This window comes from Zalophus californianus, chromosome 1 (genome assembly GCF_009762305.2).
Source record: "Zalophus californianus isolate mZalCal1 chromosome 1, mZalCal1.pri.v2, whole genome shotgun sequence".
Classification (NCBI taxonomy): Eukaryota; Metazoa; Chordata; class Mammalia; order Carnivora; family Otariidae; genus Zalophus; species Zalophus californianus.
In genome coordinates, this window is record NC_045595.1 from 87,298,478 (window position 1) to 87,316,492 (window position 18,015).

Genomic DNA, 18,015 nt, shown 5'->3' on the forward strand with positions numbered 1-18,015 from the left:
GGCCCAATCTTTTATAATTTAAGAGGCTCAATACAAAATTATAAATCCAAAAGTAGGTATAAAATTATTTCAAAAGAAAGTGTTGTTCAGAACAGGAAAGGAAATCACAACCAACAACTTTTGCATATTGTAAAAGCACATGATCATGTGAACACATGGCTAGGTCCCCTCTCAGGGTCTTGCACTGGGCAAATGAGAAGGTGAGATGTCAAAGGCAATAGAACGTACTGCGGTAATGGAGGTATTCTACCACACTGTTCAATATGGGAGCCACTAGCCACTAGCCTTTGACTTTGGGTACTTGAAAGGTAGTGCTACTGAGAAGCTGAAATTAATACATTTAATTCTAATTAAAATTTAAATAGTCACATGTGGCTAGTGACTTCCATATTGGACAGTGCAGACCTAAAGCATATTTATGCTTCATCTGCTTCAGAGTAAACCCACCTCTAATGTTTATACACACACACAAATACCTATCTGTACAGAATTATATATGTGCATATATATAAAATCCATTTCTATAGATCTCTACTTGGAGAAAAATTAGAACAAGGAGAGGTTAGACCCTTTTAACCTTTCCAAATTCAGTGTACCTCTCTGCAGTGTGACGTTCTTTCCCAGGCAAAGGTTCTTTCCCTCTGACAGTTGGCTGCAGGCCACTGATTTACGGCTGTATGTTGTCCCACCTCTCCCATCCTGCCTGGTTTTTGCCAAGATGCTGGGACCCGTCTGCCTTTTCTCCAGACCCTTTCTGTTGCCTGAATGTTTGAGTCACCTACAAAAAGCATACAGGGCAGAGCTTCTACTGCCATGATTTCCCTACACAGTACAGAACTCTGTTCTACCAAATAATAACCCAATCTCCTTTGTTCTTCTCCCCCAGCTGGCAGACATGGTGAGTAATCTTTATTTACAGTAAGTTATAATGAAGTTCCAAAATGTCATACATCTGGAAAGAGGAGTTAAAACAATGTGTTGCCTGCCAAATGATATAAATTTTTTCTGAGCTGTCTTTGCTGCCTCATACTGGTTGCACAGACCTGCCTCCAATAAATCATTCTGCTTTAGCTGAGTCTCACAGCTGTTTCTCAACCAAGTCTGATTTTTTATTAATATTTTAATGATTAACATTATACTATTTATGTTACCATTAGGTCTTTTGTAATAACATATCTCCTTCCCTTCATTTTCTCTATTGTCTCTGTAGTCTGGTGGTTAAGAATGTAGATGTAACAACAGTTACCGTCTTACACATTTATACCCTATACCTTTTGTCTAAACCCATCAATCCATGCCCTCTGGTTGCATCTTCACTCACTCAACAAACATTTATTGAAAGCATACGGTGTACTAGGCACTGGGGAACAGGGCTGATTAAGATGGACATAATTCTTGTCTTCAGAAGCTTCCATTCCAGCAGAGGATCCAGATGATAAACACGTCAAAGAAATACAGAATCCTATAGTTGCTGTGAAAGGGATAAAGAATAGGATGCTCTCTCACAGAATGTTAGGGGAGGGGAGAGTTGCTTTAGGATGGAGGGCTCCTCTTTGAGGCAGTGACATTAGAGTTTGGACTGAAGAAGAAAAAAAAGCCAGCTTTACAAGAGCCAGGAGAAAGAAGAGCAAGTGCAACGGTCATGATACAAGACAGATGTAGGCATTTCCTAGGAAATGATGCAAGTCCAGTGAGGGAAGGGGAGATTGGCTTGTGAAAAAATAAAGCAAGCAGAAGCCAGGTCAAGCTGAACTTTTTAGATTCAAATTGCAATGAGAGGGTATCAAAGGGTTTATTCAAAGTATTGAAGGAAGAACATGAGCTGATGAAGGATTTGTGAACGCTTATTTGGGCTACTGTGGAAGAGTAGACTGTAGGGGAGGATAAGTTTAAAGGCCCGAGGACGAGTGAGGAGGGTGTGGTGGTATTCCAGACAAATGTGATGGTGGCCTGAAGAGGGCTGCCATTGCAGAGCGTTAGGTACATGTCAGTGGCTTCTCTTTCCCTGTCCTTGTCATCACCTGCTCTGTGCCAACCAGTAGCCATCAGTGTACGGTGTATAGCCACAGAGCCATACGAGGTCTCTATGTGGTCATCTGTGCCTTGAGGAGGGCCTCCTACGTACCACCACAAGCCAGCCCAGTGTTCTTCAGAATCTTCTGGTTTCCTGGCAGCTTGCTGGATTTCAGAAAATGTATTTTGCAAGTTGAATTACCTTTTAGGTATTTTTTCCTGAAAACGTGAATTTTTTCATAGTTCAGCCAGTGCTGTGAGTCTTTTTTCCCTTTATCTCTAAATTGCACCTGAAGGGGCATTATTGTTGTGTTGTTCCCATATGCAAATCACAGCCCAAACAAAAAGCTGGCAGAACCACTTCCATGTTTAGTCATAACTTCCACCCTTTATTGTAAAGTTGACATGACCTCAATATTTTTTAACATCTGCTCAAGCCTTCTAAGTTAGACTCAGAGGCTAATAAATTATGTCCTGTCTCCACTGAGATGCAGTTTGGTTTGGGGTTAAATGTTTATTCTTACTGGTCCGTTAGCCTATTAGGTCACAGAGTCCAGGACCAGAAGGAGATAATCCTCTAGCACCAAGACGGGAACGAAGCTCAGCTGGTCACAGCAGAGGACTCACTCCTTGACCAGCCCAGGCCAGCCCCAACAAATCTGAGTTTCTGAGTTCTCATAAAGAGCTGGTAGGCCTCAAGCTGCTTTTATTATCTCTGAATCTGACTTGCTGGCATCTGAATGAGAGGAGGCACCCCTCCAAGAGAAGTACATCATTGAGATTTCCTTTTACCAACCTACATTTCAATACCAGGAATCTCCCCCATTATAAAAGTTCTGTTCTTCCTGTACCTGCTGCAAAAGAACTGTCCTTTGTTTGCTTCTTCTTCATTCAGTCAACATTTATTAGAACCCTGATAAATGGCAGGAACTAATAATCTGGCAGATCAGGAGAGACACAGTCCCCATCTTCACACTTCATGGAGAGGAAAACATTAATCAGATAATCAGACAGATATAAAGTGCCAACTGTGATAAATGCAGGGTACTGGGATTAAAATGAATGAATTGGGTTCAATAAATAAGTCTGAATTTAACATTTAATGTTCAAGTTTAACAATTCAGTTTCTCTATGTAATAGGTATATTTATTGGTTAAATTTGCCTTTTTAACTGTTAAATAAAAATATATCCCTGAAAGCTTTCCTCATTCTTTTAAATGATATAGTTCTCACAATGAAAAAGTCTGTAATGATAATTCTAATAGTAATGGCTAATATTAACTGAGCGCCTGTCATGTGCCAGGCCCTGTTGTCCTAAGTGCTTTTGAATCCTCAGTACAGGGCTTTGCAGTGGCCGATCTTAGGACTGGCATTTTACAGATGAGCAAAATGAGGCCCAGAGAAGATAAGTCGCTGGGACAAGGTCACATGGCTAGTGCATAGTCAGGTCAGGTCTCTAACACGTCTCTGCAGCACCTATTCTCCACATCTGATGGGCTGTTCTATATACTGCACATCCATTCTCTTCTTAATGTCTCTGAAGTCATTAACAGAGCTTTTGGACCCATTCCTTTCTTAACTCCTGTTACATTTCCTTATTAAGTAAAAACACATATGTTTTAGTTTAGCTAACTGTATAAAGTTCCAGCAATAAACATAATGCCAGTGATCCAATTTCTGTAAGTAAAAGGGCATATCCATGAGCTTTTGAGGATTACTTACTCAAATTCTTCGAAATTACTTAGAAGGAATTTGGTCATTAACTTACAAATTGCATAAAAACTCAAATTGAATGATACTTTCTCTTGGGCTTTATTTAAAAAAGCAAATTCAATTTTTAAAATAGCATTTTCATTCAAGATTTAAACGTTTAATATTTCAACTGCTCATTTTAGCATTTAATGCTTATTGTTTAAATATTTGCACATTTAACATTTAAAATTACTTTGCCCTCTATGTATCTTTTTTTTAAAAAAAAATTTGTTTAAGTAAGCATGCTACATAAGGTTTTCCTTTAGGAAAACCAGAATGCCCCGTGCATCCCACCGAATTGGTGTTTGCCTTGGACCAGTCTCGAGATGTCACCAAACAGGAATTTGAGCGCATGAAGGAGCTGCTATCTTCCCTGGTGAGGGGCGTCAGGGTCCGGGAGAACAGCTGCCCGGTGGGCGCTCGCATAGCTATCCTCACCTATACCTCTCACGTCCGGCACCTCATCCGCTTCTCAGACGCCTACAAGAAGAACCAGCTCCTCAGGGAGATTGAAGCTATTCCTTACGAGAGGTCCTCAGACATCAGGGAGATCGGCAAAGTGATGAGGTTTATCTCCAGAAATGTCTTCAAGAGAACGCTTCCAGGGGCTCACACAAGAAGAATCGCCACCTTCTTCAGCAGCGGTCAGTCGGCAGATGCCCACACCATTGCCACTGCAACTATGGAATTCAGTGCCCTTGACATCATTCCGGTCGTGATCGCATTCAGCAACGTGCCCTCCATCAAGCGTGCATTTGCGGTAAGATGGTTAAGCCTTACACATCACTTTGGGGAGGGGGGCGCTATATTCCAAAGCCTCTGTAAAAGAGTATTGAACTACACTATTTATTTCTGTGTACCAGGAAGATGCTAAACCCTTTGTATGCATTACCCTGTTTAATTCTCACAGGTAGTATGTAAGGCATAGGTATAATTACGCCCACTTTATCAATGAAAAAACAGCCTGGAGAGGTTAAATTGTATGCCTGGGTTCACATGGCTAAGAAGTGGCAATGTCAGGACTTGAACCCCAGGTTTGCTATTCTAGTGCTTCTCCAAGAAACTCTCTGAGTGGCCTCTTGGTATAGAGCTACTAAATCAGAAAGGCCAGTAAACATTCACTGATGTCACTTATGTGGCCAGTTGCAATAGTTGCTATACAATGAAAACCAATTGGCTGATTTTATAACTTCACCAATCATATAACTATCCAAATTTTATAAAGGAAAAGCCATCCTGGTTATTATAGCTTCTTTGGTTGGGAGGCTATATAAATAAACCACCTGGGATCAAGAGGACCTTTTTTGAGGTAAACTGACATATAATATTATATTAGCTTCAGGTGTGCAACATGATTTATTATTTGTCAATATTGTGAAAAGATCACCACAACAAGCCTTGTTAACATTATCACCGTACACAGTTATAAAAATTTTTTATTGTCATGGGAACTTTCTTTTTTACTAAGTTTTTAACTTTAATTCCAATAAAGTAAATATAGTGTTATATTAGTTTCAGGTGTACAAGATAGTGATTCAACAACTCGATACATTACTCAGTGATCATCATGATAGGTATATTCTTTAAAAAAATGATTTATTTATTTTGAGAGAGAGAGAGCTAGAGTGCAGGGACGGGCAGACGGAGGGGGAGAGAGAGAATCTGGATCAGACTCCATGCTGAGCATGGAGCTTGAGGTGGGGCTTGATCTCCCAACCCTGTGATTGTGACCTGAGCAGAAACCAAGAGCCAGATGCCGATGGAGGCACCCTGTGATTGGTGTATTCTTAATTCCCCTTATTTCCCCCACCCACCCCCCTACCCTCCTCCCCTCTGGTAACCACCAGTTTGCTCTCTATAGTTAGGAATTTATTTTTTGGCTTGTTTGTTTTGTTTCTTAAATTATAAATATGAGTGAAATCATATGGTATTTGTCTTTCTCTGACCGACTTATTTCAATTAGCATTATACTCTCTAGCTCCATCCATGTTGTTGCCAATGGCAAGATTTTATTCTTTTTATGGCTGAATAATATTCTGTTGTATATAATACCATGTCTTCTTTATCCATTCATCTATCACTGGATACTTGGCCTGCTTCCATAATTTGGCTATTATAATAATGCTGCAGTAAACAGAGGGGTACATATATCCCTTTGAATTAGTGTTTTCATATTCTTTGGGTAAATACCCAGTAGTGTGATTACTGGATTGTAGAGTAGCTCCTTTTTTTTTTTTCTTTTAAAGTAAGCTCCATGTCCAGCATGGAGCCCAATGAGGGGCTTGAACTTACAACCCTGAGATCGAGACCTGAGCTGAGATCAAGAGTCAGATGTTTAACTGACAGAACCACCCAGATGCCCCAAGGTAGTTCTATTTTTAACTTTTTGAGGAACCTCCATACTATTTCCCACAGTGGCTGCCCCTGTTCACATTCCTACCAACAGAGCATGAGAGTTCCTTTTTCTACACATCCTTGCTAATACTTATTTCTTGAGGTTTTGGTTTTAGCAGTTCTGATGAGTGTGAGGTAACATCTCATTGTAGTTTTGATTTATATTTCCCTGATGTTGTGTGATGTTGAGCATCTTTTCATGTGTCTATTGGCTATCTGGATGTTTTCTTTGGAGAGATGTCTGTTCATGTCTTCTGCCTATTTTTAATTGGATTATTTGGGTTTTTTAGGTGTTGAGTTATATCAGTTTTTTATAAATTTTGAATACATAGCCCTTGGGATATGTCAATTGCAAATATCTTCTCCCATTCAGTAGGCTGACTTTTGGTTTTGTTGATGGCTTCCTTCACTGTGCATTAATTTCTTATTTTGATGTAGTCCCGATAGTTTATTTTTGCTTTTGTTCCCCTTGCCTCAGGAGATGTATCTAGAAAAAAGCTGCTGCACCAATGTCAGAGAACTTATTGCCTGTGCTTGATCTTCTAGGATTTTTATGGTTTCAGGTCTCATATTTAGGTCCTTGATCCATTTTGAGTTCATTTTTGTGTATGGTGTAAGAAAGTGGTCCAGTTTCATTCTTTTGCTTGTAGCTGTCCAGTTTTCCCAACACCATTTGTTGAAGAGTCTGTCTTTTTCCCAAAGATTAATTGACTATTAATCATGGGTTTGTTTCTGGGCTTTTCTATCCTGTTCCATTGATCTGTGTCTATTTTTGTGCCAGTACCATACTGTTTTGATTATCATAGCTTTTCAGTATAATTTGAAATCTGGAATTGTGATACCTCCAGCTTTTTTTTTCTTTTTCAAGATTGTTTTGGCTATTTGGGGTCTTTTGTGGTTCCATACAAATTTTAAGATTATTTGTGGTTCTGTGAAAAATGCTGTTGGTGTTTTGATGGGGATTGCATTGAATCTGTAGATTGCTTTGGGTAGGATTGACATTTTAACAATATTTGTTCTTCCAATCCACTAGTATAGAATATCTTTCCATTTGTGTCATATTCAGTTTCTCTCATTAATGTGTTACAGTTTTCAGAAGAAAGGTCTTTCATCTCCTACATTAAGTTTATTCCTAGGTATTTTATTCTTTTCAGTGTGGTTATAAATGGGATTGCTTTCTTAATTTCTCTCTCTGTTGCTTCATTATTGGTGTATAGAAATACAATATATTTCTGTACATTGATTTTTGTATTTGTGAACTAACAGAATTCATTTATCAGTTCTAGTAGTCTTTTGGGGGAGTCTGTAGGGTTTTCTATATGTAGTTTTATGTCATCTGCAAATAGTGACAGTTTTACTTCTTCCTTACCAATACAGATACCTTTTATAACTTTTTCTTGTCTGATTGCTGTGGCTAGGACTTCGAGTACTATTTTGAATAAAAGTGATAAGAGTGGACATCCTTGCCTTGTTCCTCACCTTAGAGGGAAAGTTCTCAATTTTTCAGCATTGTGATACTAGCTGTGAGTTTTTCATATATGACCTTTATTATGTTGAGATATATTCTCTCTAAACCTACTTTGTTGAGAGTTTTTATCATGAATGGATATTGTACTTTGTCAAATGTTTTTTCCACATCTATTGAAATTATCACATGGTTCTTATCCTTTTTCTTATTGATGTCATGTATAACATTGATTGATTTGTGAATATTGAACCACCCTTGCTTTCCAGGAATGAATCCCACTTGATCACAGTGAATGATTTTTTTCATGTATTGTTGGATTCAGTTTGCTAATATTTTATTAAGGATTTTTGCATCTATGTTCACTAGAGATATTGGCCTGTACTTCTCTTTTCTTTGTGGTGTCTTTATCTGGTTTTGTCATCAGGGTATTGCTGGCCCCATAGAATGAATTTGGAAGCTTTCCTTCCTCTATTTTTTGGAATAGTTTGAGAAGAATAGGTATTAACTCTTTAAATGTTTGGTGAAAGTCACCTGTGAAGCCATCTGTCCTGGAGTTTGTTTATTGAGAGTATTTTTTATTAGTGGCTTAATTTCATTACTAGTAATAGGTCTGTTCAAATTTTCTATTTCTTCCTGCTTCAGTTTTGGGAGGTTATATGTTCCTAGGAATTTATCCATTTCTTTTAGGCTGTCCAATTTGTTGGCATATAATTTTTCATAATATTCTAATTCTTTGTGCTGTCAGTTGTTATTTCTCCTCTTTCATTTCTGATTTTGTTTATTTGAGTCCTCTCTGTTTTGATGAATCTGGCTTATCAAATTTTTTTTTTTGGTCTTTTTCAAAGAACCAGTTCCTGGTATCATTGATCCATTCTATTGTGTTTTTTAGTTTCTATTTCATCTATTTATGCTCTAATCTTTATTATTTCCTTCCTTCCACTGGTTTTGGGTTTTGTTTTTCCTTTTCTACCTCCTTTTGGTGTAATATTAGGTTGTTCGAGATTTTTCTTGCTTCTTAAGGTAGGCCTGTATTGCTATAAAATTCCTTCCTAGAACTGCTTTTACTGCATCCCAAAGAATTGGATTATTTATTGTGTTTTCATTTTCATTTGTCTCCATGTATTTTTCCATTTCCTCTTTGATTTCTTGGTTGACCCATTCATTGTTTAGTAGCACGTTGTTTAACCTCCATGTATTTATGCTCCTTCTAGATTTTTTTTCTTGTGACTGATTTCTACTGTCATAGCATTTTGATCAGGAAAAAATGCATGGTTTGACTTCGATCTTTTTGAATTTCTGAGACTTGTTTTATGGCCTAATATGTTATCTGTTCTGAATCTGTTCAGAAGAATGTGTATTCTGCTGCTTTAGGATGGAATGTTCTGAATATATCTGTTAAATTCATCTGGTCCAATGTGTCATTCAAAGCCACCATTTCCTTGTTGATTTTTCTGTTTGGATGATCTGTTCATTGATGTAAGTGAGATGTTAAAGTCTTTTACTATTACTGCATTATTATTGATTGCTTCCTTTGTGTTATTAACTGCTTTAAGTATTTAGGTGCTCCCATGTTGGATGCATAAATATTTATAATTGTTATATCTGCTTGTTAATGTCCTTTGTCTTTTGTTACCATTTTTGTTTTAAAGTCTATTTTGTCTGCTACAAGTATTGTTACCCCAGCTTTCTTTTCACATCCATTTGCATGATAAATGTTTCTTCATCCTTTCACTTTTCAATCTGCAGGTGTCTTTTGAGGCGCTTTCCACCTCCATAATTTTCTATGAAGGTGTCAAATAAGCACAACAGAATTGAAATAGAGTATTAATCTATAAAGTATGGAAAGCAGTGCCTGTTTCCTTGGAGCTGTTGTGTAGATGAAATGATGGGACACCATGCCTCCGTGCCTAGTGCATAGTAAATATTCAAGAATGATAATTTTTGCTCCACTTGCTATTGCTATTATTTATCTGCTTGATGATGAACTAAAATCTATTTAACAAAAATGTTGTAAAGGAGCTGATGCTGCTATTAGTGTCATTGAACATGCAAATGGACAGGTTGATAAACCAGGCTCAGAAAGGAAAATGCACACCAGTTAGAAAAGGCTGGGCCATGCCATGCAAATAAATGAAGCTGCTATGAAACACAGCAGCTCAAAAATTCTGTGAGTAGGTATGGTTACACACAGACTCATAATTCCTTCTGTTTATTGACAGCCCCATTGTCCCTTGGCTTTATTTAGTCACAAAACAAGAGACAATATCCTAATACAAATAATTGATAGTACTGGTGATATAAACTTAAGTAAACAGTTTCACCACCCACTCAAAGGTGTGTGCATAGCCTATAACTTGAGAAAACATATTTTGTTGGTTTGTTTTAAAATCTTTTGAGTGTTAACAGTCTCTCAGAGTTCCTAGTCAAATCAGCTAGAAGCTCTTTGCTCCTTTCTTGAAGGACTTTATCTCAAAAGAGCACCAATGAAGATTCAGATTCTTGACAATGACCCTCCAAAATCTGAGCAGCATTGGCTCCAAACACCTCTTGAGTAGAACTAGAGAGGCATACAGAAGTCAGAATTGGTGCCAAGGTTCGTTCATCCGGCAAATGCTTAGTGAGCACCTCATGTATACCAGGTGCTATCCTAGGCTATGGAGACACCAAAGTGGAAAACCAAAAGACACACCCTCATGCAGCTGCCATTAGAGGATGGAATGAAGCAGGGTTGTCTAGAAAGGTTCAAAATAGAGGCATGTATACAAGTTGATAAGAACCCACCACTGATATCTGGCATTACAGAAGGGAAATTATGTTACCACTTCTCCCTTTGTCCTCTTTTTCTTTCTTCTATCCATTCTGTTCAGTTGTGCTTCCCTACACTTGAACTGTGGTTTATTATTTCAGGAACAGAACTCAGAAATCTAGTGACAATGAATTTTTATTTGGAGGCCATATTTTAAAACCCTAATTTGTTTCATAATTATCATGGCTTTTCTAAATCTTGATTAGTCTGAGAGTTCAGCAGTCCACTGTGAAATTCAGGCCCCATGCAGGCACATGCAGCAGCATTTGGAAACAGATGTTCTGACAACTGGCACTGATTTCCCTTAGCACACGGACTGTGACCTCCCTCTTGGAAATTTCTCATGATGGTATCAACTGAGTGATGAGCTGTTCATCCCTTCTGAAACAGAAGGCCATTTTTGACTGGAAAACCTCAATCTCAGCTTTGTTTTGCCTCCAGGTTTTCCCCTTTAAGTGTGTTTGGCAACAACCTCTTACTTCTGGTGAAATTTTACTTGCTGCCCATAGAGAATTCTAATTTAGACTGGGTCTCCCTATTTCTAATAGACTTATAAGAGAAATCTCTTTTGCAGCTAGCCTTTTTTTCCTTTTTACTCTGCTGTTTAGCATTGCAAATGAGAGAAACATTAAGTATAATATTGACATTACAGATTATTCTTGTGGTTGGAGACAGCTGAAATGGGAAGGGGGTTTAATGGGAAACCTTGGCATTCCACTGCAGAATGTCCCCATTTGGCACCACCACCCCGGTCCCAGCTCCACTGCCCTATCATCACAGCATCTTTTTTTTTTCTCTCATACCACAACAATGCTCACCTTCCCTCCTTTCTGTTTCTTTCTGCTCAGCCTTTCCCAGACACTAACCATCCTTTTTTCTATATATTTTGCCTAGAAATCATGCCAAAAGCTTCAGTTACCACATATTTCCTCTGAGTCTCCCCCTCTAACCCATCCAGCTCATGAAGGCAAACACAGAAGAAAAGATGGGCAGAAACAAAGACAAGCCTTAGCGAAAGCCCCCACCACCTTTCCTCCTTCCCATTTCCCTCATTTCCTTCCCATTGCTCCTCAGTTAGAACATGGCCAGCCTACAGCTTTATTAGTGCTTACGACTAACATACTCACTGCCCTCAGGACCCCAGTTCCAAATTCCTGAGAGAATGGATCCAATTGGCTCAGATTCTCATTCCTGGTGCAATCTCCTCTGCAGAGGGATGGAGTCCCCCGCCCCCGCCCCCCTCCCCCCCGGCCCCCCTTCCCCCCAGCCCCCCGCCAAACACACACTTAAACATGGCTGCCCAAGTCCTATCTTCATGGATAAAGTATGCAAAGGACACTTTCCTGAGAAAGAGTAGGGAAATGTTGTCTGTCCCATCTCTTAGGCATTAGATAAGACCATATCTATAACTTCCCCTCAGCCATCAATGGATCTGTGAATCTGCTAACTGACAAGCTAATTATTCTTCATTATTTGAAGCCTCCCTATTTTATCCCTGCTCTCCAGCCTCAAACTCCCCAGAGAGGTTATTAACAATGGGACTGAACTGGAAGGTGTTGGGAGTTGTTCAAAGGGGAGCCCCTGGATGTGGATCTGGGTCTGCAAAGCTAGCTTCCATGCCTGGTTCATAATCGGAACTCAGAGACAGTTGTAAAGTACATTCTGTGATTTCACTTGGTTCCCTGGGACTTGGGGTGTATGTGTGTGGGGGGGTGTCCTCTGACCCTCTTCCTTCAATGGCTTCCATGTCCATTGTCTTTTGATCAGTCCTCTCACCTTCCTTTGAGCTTCAGCTTCCTCATCTGTAAAATGGGCATGATGCACATAAGAACAAACTCACTGGGTTGTTGAGGTAATGAATAGGAAAGTGCTTTGTGGTTTCTAATGATCCACACAGCACCCACCCTGTGCCAGTACGTGCGTTTCAATTATGAACCCATTTAATGCCCACTCTATTCCTGTTAGTTTGTAGTGTGAGTATCCCATTTTGTGGGTGAGGAAACAGAGACAAAAGAACCTGACTTACAGCTAAAGGGAACACCAGGGCTTAAACCCAAACAGGGCTCTTGGCCACCCTGACACACGCTAGGCTTCCCTATGACCTTCTTTAGAAGGAGCAGTGTTGTACTCAAAAGATCTCAGTGCTCTGAACAATCCCGGGGGATTCCTGCAGCCCCATCCACTAAGCTGTTCTTTTTCTTGCTTCTGCTTCTTACAGATTGATGACACTGGCACATTCCAACTCATAATGGTTCCATCCGGGACCGACTACACGCCAGCATTAGAGAGACTCCAGCGGTGTACTTTCTGCTATGGTAAGATCCACGGAGAGACTATAATTTGATCAGGCCTGTTAAGCACACTGAGTCACTGTTGGCAGGAATGGCTGGACCTTGGCAGCAAGGGTACTAGTGGCCTTGGGAAGATTTCCCTGGGGCTCTGGGTTCACTTCCTCATTCTGCATGGTCCACAGATAGAGCCCCAGCCAGCAGGGCTCCTCCCAGGTATCCAAGCAGGAGGATTGCATTCCAGGCCCTCCACACTTCTGCAGTTTCCAGGAAACAACAACGATTATTAGAAAAACTCAGCCGTCTCACTGCCAAGGTTTTCATGCTATAAAGTATATTTATGTGTCTTCTAAATCTCAAACGTTCACAACACCCCCCCCAAGAAATGCTTTATAGTACAAGTGGGAATTAGTAGAAATCCATGCATTTTCCATTGCAAAAAGGCATCAGAAAGACTGACCATGCTGGTTTGCCCATTGCCGTGTTTTATATACCATCTATACGTCTAGCTAGAGAGGCGGCTGTGGGTGCGTATGCTGGTAATTTGAGTGTTCCAATAATTATGAAGACAGTGGAAGCCACTGCAGTCTCCAGTGGGTGTGATTGTGACAGTTGCCAGGCATTTATGAACCATGCGCTGTTCTGATTGCTTGATGTAACATTGGTGGTGGTGCTGGTGATAGTTAATGTTGAAGCTATTGTGCTTATTCTGTTCCAAGCATTCTTCTCATTGTCTCATCCCACCCTTATAATCACCCCGAGACATTTGAACTATTACTAGATCCACTTGACAGATGACAAAAATGGGGCTTAGAGAGGTGAGATAATTTGCAAAGACGGTACAGCCAGAGGAGACCCAAGAAGGCTGGCCTCACAGCGCAACCGTTTATGAGTAACAGAGATCCCGTCATTCTCCCTGGGACTTGGTATTTGGTCTTGAAGAAAATGATTGATTCCTTTCCTTCTCCATGTGTATTAATGAGATGCTAATTCTTGCCATGTAAGTGACCTCACAGGGAGGTGATAACTCTGAGAAGTGGGATTGCTTCAGACACCCCTCTATTCTTTCTGTCTCCCCCTCTGCTTCCCTCTACTCATTAGACTCTCTCCTCCCTTACCCTCTACCCCTGCCCCACCTTCTCCCTTCCTTCTCTGCCTCCCTCCCTCCTTCTGTCCCCCTCAGTAGCACAGGGTTGGTTAGGCACTGGCCCTCCTACTCAAGGCAGTGGCTGACTGTTCTGTGAGGGGGGCTTCCCACCCCAGGCTCAGCATGGCTTTCAGACACATCAGTTACACTTGTGTGCTGGTATGTTACAGTCAGAAGTTGTACATGTGTGACCGGGGAGAGATTTTGGCCCCATTTCTTGGCTTAAATCCTTGTTTTGTCTCTGGGGCATATAAGGGAAGATATTTTGGCTGTCGTTTCCTGCAATTAAAAAACACCACAAAATTGAGCAAATGGGCAGCCTGCTGTCTCTGATTTTAGGAACTGCCCAGCACGCAGCTGACTGTTCTGTCATTCGACCATTAAACATGGTTGTAAAATTGTACTGAATTTCTGTAAGGGCAACATAACTTGTGCAAAGCCACATCTTTATGGAGTCCATGAGCAAGATTGAACTGAGGAAGTTTGCTACATCCCCAAGGATCTGCATTCTGATCTTCAACCTTTCATCTGACTGCTTTTATTCCTGCCCCAGGCGCACATCTAAGTACCAGCTGTCCACACACTGTCATTCCATTTCTCTTCTCTTTAGTTTTTAAAGAGGCATTCTCAGCCTTAACCAGCAACTATTACTGGAAACATCAAGATTGCAGAGGTTGGCCCAGGAAGGGTTCTCTGGGTGAATCTGACCCACCCACCTAACTGGGCAGAATTGAGGCCCAGTGGTGACTTGGGTAAGACCAGAGCCCAGGCATCCTGGCTCTTAGACCAAGGGGCCTCCCCACTGCCATACCACATGGCCTTGTCTCTCACAATAAACCCTGACTTCATATGTAGAAACTTCTAGAAACACTTGCGTATTGTTTGGCAGAATGATTTTACCCTCTTACCATCAGTTTCTTCTGTTAAATTAGATTAGGTGACCTCTAAGATCCTTCCAGTTCCAAATTTTTTTATTCCTCTGAATATTCATTGTGGTCAGATTCAATGGAATTAACTCCTGTTTTATTACTACACATTCTTTTGATAAATGAGATATGCATATCTATTAAAATGACCCCATATTTTATGAAAGCTTACTAATATGCAATATTTATATTCATGTATTTTACAAACACGTATTGAGCTTTGAACTAATAAGCACACTGGAGAGACAAACATGAGCTGTAGCTTTGTCCTTAGTGTCCACACCCAGATGGACATTGAGTTACAAACCTTTATTTAAATTGAAGTAAAAGAATTCATTGCTTTTTTCCCCACTCTCGTTAAGCATACTACATTTCATAGTAGAACAGTGTGAGCATAATGATAAGGACAATTGGTTTAACCTGTATCTTGTCTATCTAGAGAGATCATTAGCTTTTATGTCATGATAAGGTATACTCTTATATGAGATAAACTGTCCACTTCAATCTTTATAAACTTAAAATACAGCCAAGATTAAGCTTCTGTTGAAAGCAGCCTAATTTTTAAAAGTCAAATGCCTTAGCGAATGGAATTCAATACACCAACTGGGTGTAAAATCTGTACGTTTTAAATATAGATGCAAACTATGGACTAGGAAATCTTTTGTTGTTGATATCAAAGTCATTTAGTAATCTTTGATATTTAATATCAAAGATTATGCAGTTTTCAAATGTTAGAATATTTGAGATGCTATCTTTTCTGTCCAGTCTGTTTTAGTAGCCTTATGTGACTTTTGGTCTGCAGATGTATGCAAACCAGACGCTCTTTGCGATCAAGCCAAACCACCCCCTGCACAGTCTTACGTGGATGCTGCTTTCCTTCTGGACAGCTCCCGGCATATGGGAAGTGCTGAATTTGAAGACATAAGACAATTTTTGGGAGCACTGTTAGATCACTTTGAGATCACCCCAGAGCCTGAGACCTCTGTCACTGGAGACCGAGTGGCCCTATTAAGCCATGCTCCCCCCAACTTCCTACCCAACACTCAGAAGAGTCCTGTTAGAACTGAGTTCAACCTTACCACCTACAACAGTAAACGCCTCATGAAGAGGCACCTGGAAGAATCAGTTCAACAACTAAATGGAGATGCTTTCATTGGTCATGCGTTACAGTGGACCCTGGACAATATCTTTTTAAATACACCCAATATGAGAAGAAACAAAGTCATATTTGTGATATCCGCTGGGGAAACCAGTCACTTGGACAGGGAAACCTTAAAGAAAGAATCCTTGAGAGCCAAATGTCAAGGTTATACCCTATTTGTGTTTTCCCTTGGCCCTGCTTGGAATGACAAGGAACTAGAAGATCTAGCCAGCTACCCTTTGGATCACCACTTGGTCCAGCTTGGCCGAATTCATAAACCTGACCACAGATACAGTGTGAAGTTTGTGAAATCCTTTGTAAACTCAATCAGGCGTAAGTCATAAAATCTGTTCTTTCTTACACATTAAGAGTATTATTTGGTATTCCCAAAGAAGGGTTGATGAACTGACATGGATTCTTGGAAATCTCTATCTTCAAGGGCACTGCAGGGTCAGAAAGGAAAATTTGTAATGGTGGAGAGAGGAAACCTCTGATTCCTAGCATTTAATTTTCTGGCTCAAATTTTTTATGCCTCTGGTTCCTATGGAGAAGCAATCATAACAAGCAGCTGCTCACACATCTGTCTGCATAGAGCAATATAGTCTGGGGGTGTAAAGTTACCGCCTGGACCTTAGCTATAAAGTAGAAATCCTTGCCATGTAACATTAACACCTGCCCTTCGATGGAAAGCTTCATCAGTTAACACGCCAAAAGAGAGAGCCAAAGAAAAATTCAACAATTCTCAGCTTTGCTTTTTTACAAGTTCCAAAGGCAGAGTTTGAGGTATTAGGGGATATCATTTTACCTGTCAGAATGAAAGATACATCCTTGCAAAACTTTCTCAGCCTTGTTGATGACTTTTTATGATGCCAGCAATTAGTGTAACTGGTACTCATAAAAAAGAAACATGGGCTGTATTTCTTGGAGAAATTTTGCCTTGAAAGTATGCAATTCACTTTGTATGCAATGGAATGGGTAAAAAGAAGCCATGTCCTACTATGACTCTGGAGGTTGAAAAATCGTCAGATTTCTGAACATTCTCATGGTGAATGAGCCCTTAGAGTCCAGATGAAGAAAAGTAAATACACAGGCTGAAGGACACCCAGTGTAGCTTACAGGAGATTCTGATAGAGTCTCAAACTTGTCACTGACATTACACAGTGAGACGAGTTAAGGTTGCAAAGACGGACTAGTCACTATAGGTGAGGTCTAAGGAACCTTGGGAAATTGTTGATGGTACTGATGTCATGTCCCCTAGTCCTGTGCTTCTCCAAATGTGAGTCTAGGACCTACATCATCAGCATTACCTGGAAGCTCATGAAAAATGCAGAATTTCATGCCCTACTCCAGACATTCTAAACCAGAAACTGCATTTTTATCAAATTGCCAGGTGATTCATATGCACGTTATGGTTTGAGAAACACTGGAGAAACAAGCTCCTAGAATAAAATTTATGTGGATGTGTTTTGGAATAGGAAGTCAGAAAGAGGAGCTAGAGAAAAGGGCAAAAAAAAAGGGGGCCAGGAATCATTCTGAAAAAAAGTAATTACAAGGCATTTATAAGGGGAAAACAAAAGAACACTTTGAAAGACTGAGAAACTTGTAAAGAAACACTCCTTGTGAGGAAAAAAAATTGAAAGAACATTTAAGATGGAATTTCCTTCTTCAGTCCCCCAAAATTCTTTGTGGTGTTTCATGGTAATTAGTCAAACTGTACGAATAGATAAAAATGACACCCTATCACCACCCAGGGAAAGGAAAAGAGATGTTTTAAGAATTACTTGGGGTAGGTGAGAGAGATATAAAGTGCTTTCAGAAAACTGTAATTGTGACACAATTATACACTACTTTTCTAGAACTTAAGGATCTAGAAATCTCCCGTCTTTGAAATACAACTGTAAAAGTAGAAGTTGAAAAAGGCTTTAACATAATCATATAACAAGCCCACAGACTCATGCTCATTCTACATCAACGCATATGTATCAGGTACCTACTCTGAGCCACTCACAATGTGGGTGTGGGGCTATCTTTTTTTAAAAAAAACATTTATTTATTTTAGAGGGCACAAGCTATGGGGGAG

General features: G+C 40.0%; 1 protein-coding gene across 1 annotated transcript in view; it reads left to right on the plus strand.

Annotated features, from left to right (window-relative positions):
• Positions 1-18,015, plus strand: part of COL6A6 (collagen type VI alpha 6 chain) — a 130,812-nt gene that overhangs the window by 98,942 nt on the left and 13,855 nt on the right. The window contains exons 32-35 of the mRNA XM_035727836.1: positions 887-898; positions 4,032-4,525; positions 12,652-12,748; positions 15,597-16,268. Of these exons, the coding sequence (XP_035583729.1) occupies positions 887-898; positions 4,032-4,525; positions 12,652-12,748; positions 15,597-16,268 (1,275 nt within the window). The remainder of the gene's footprint in view (positions 1-886; positions 899-4,031; positions 4,526-12,651; positions 12,749-15,596; positions 16,269-18,015) is intronic.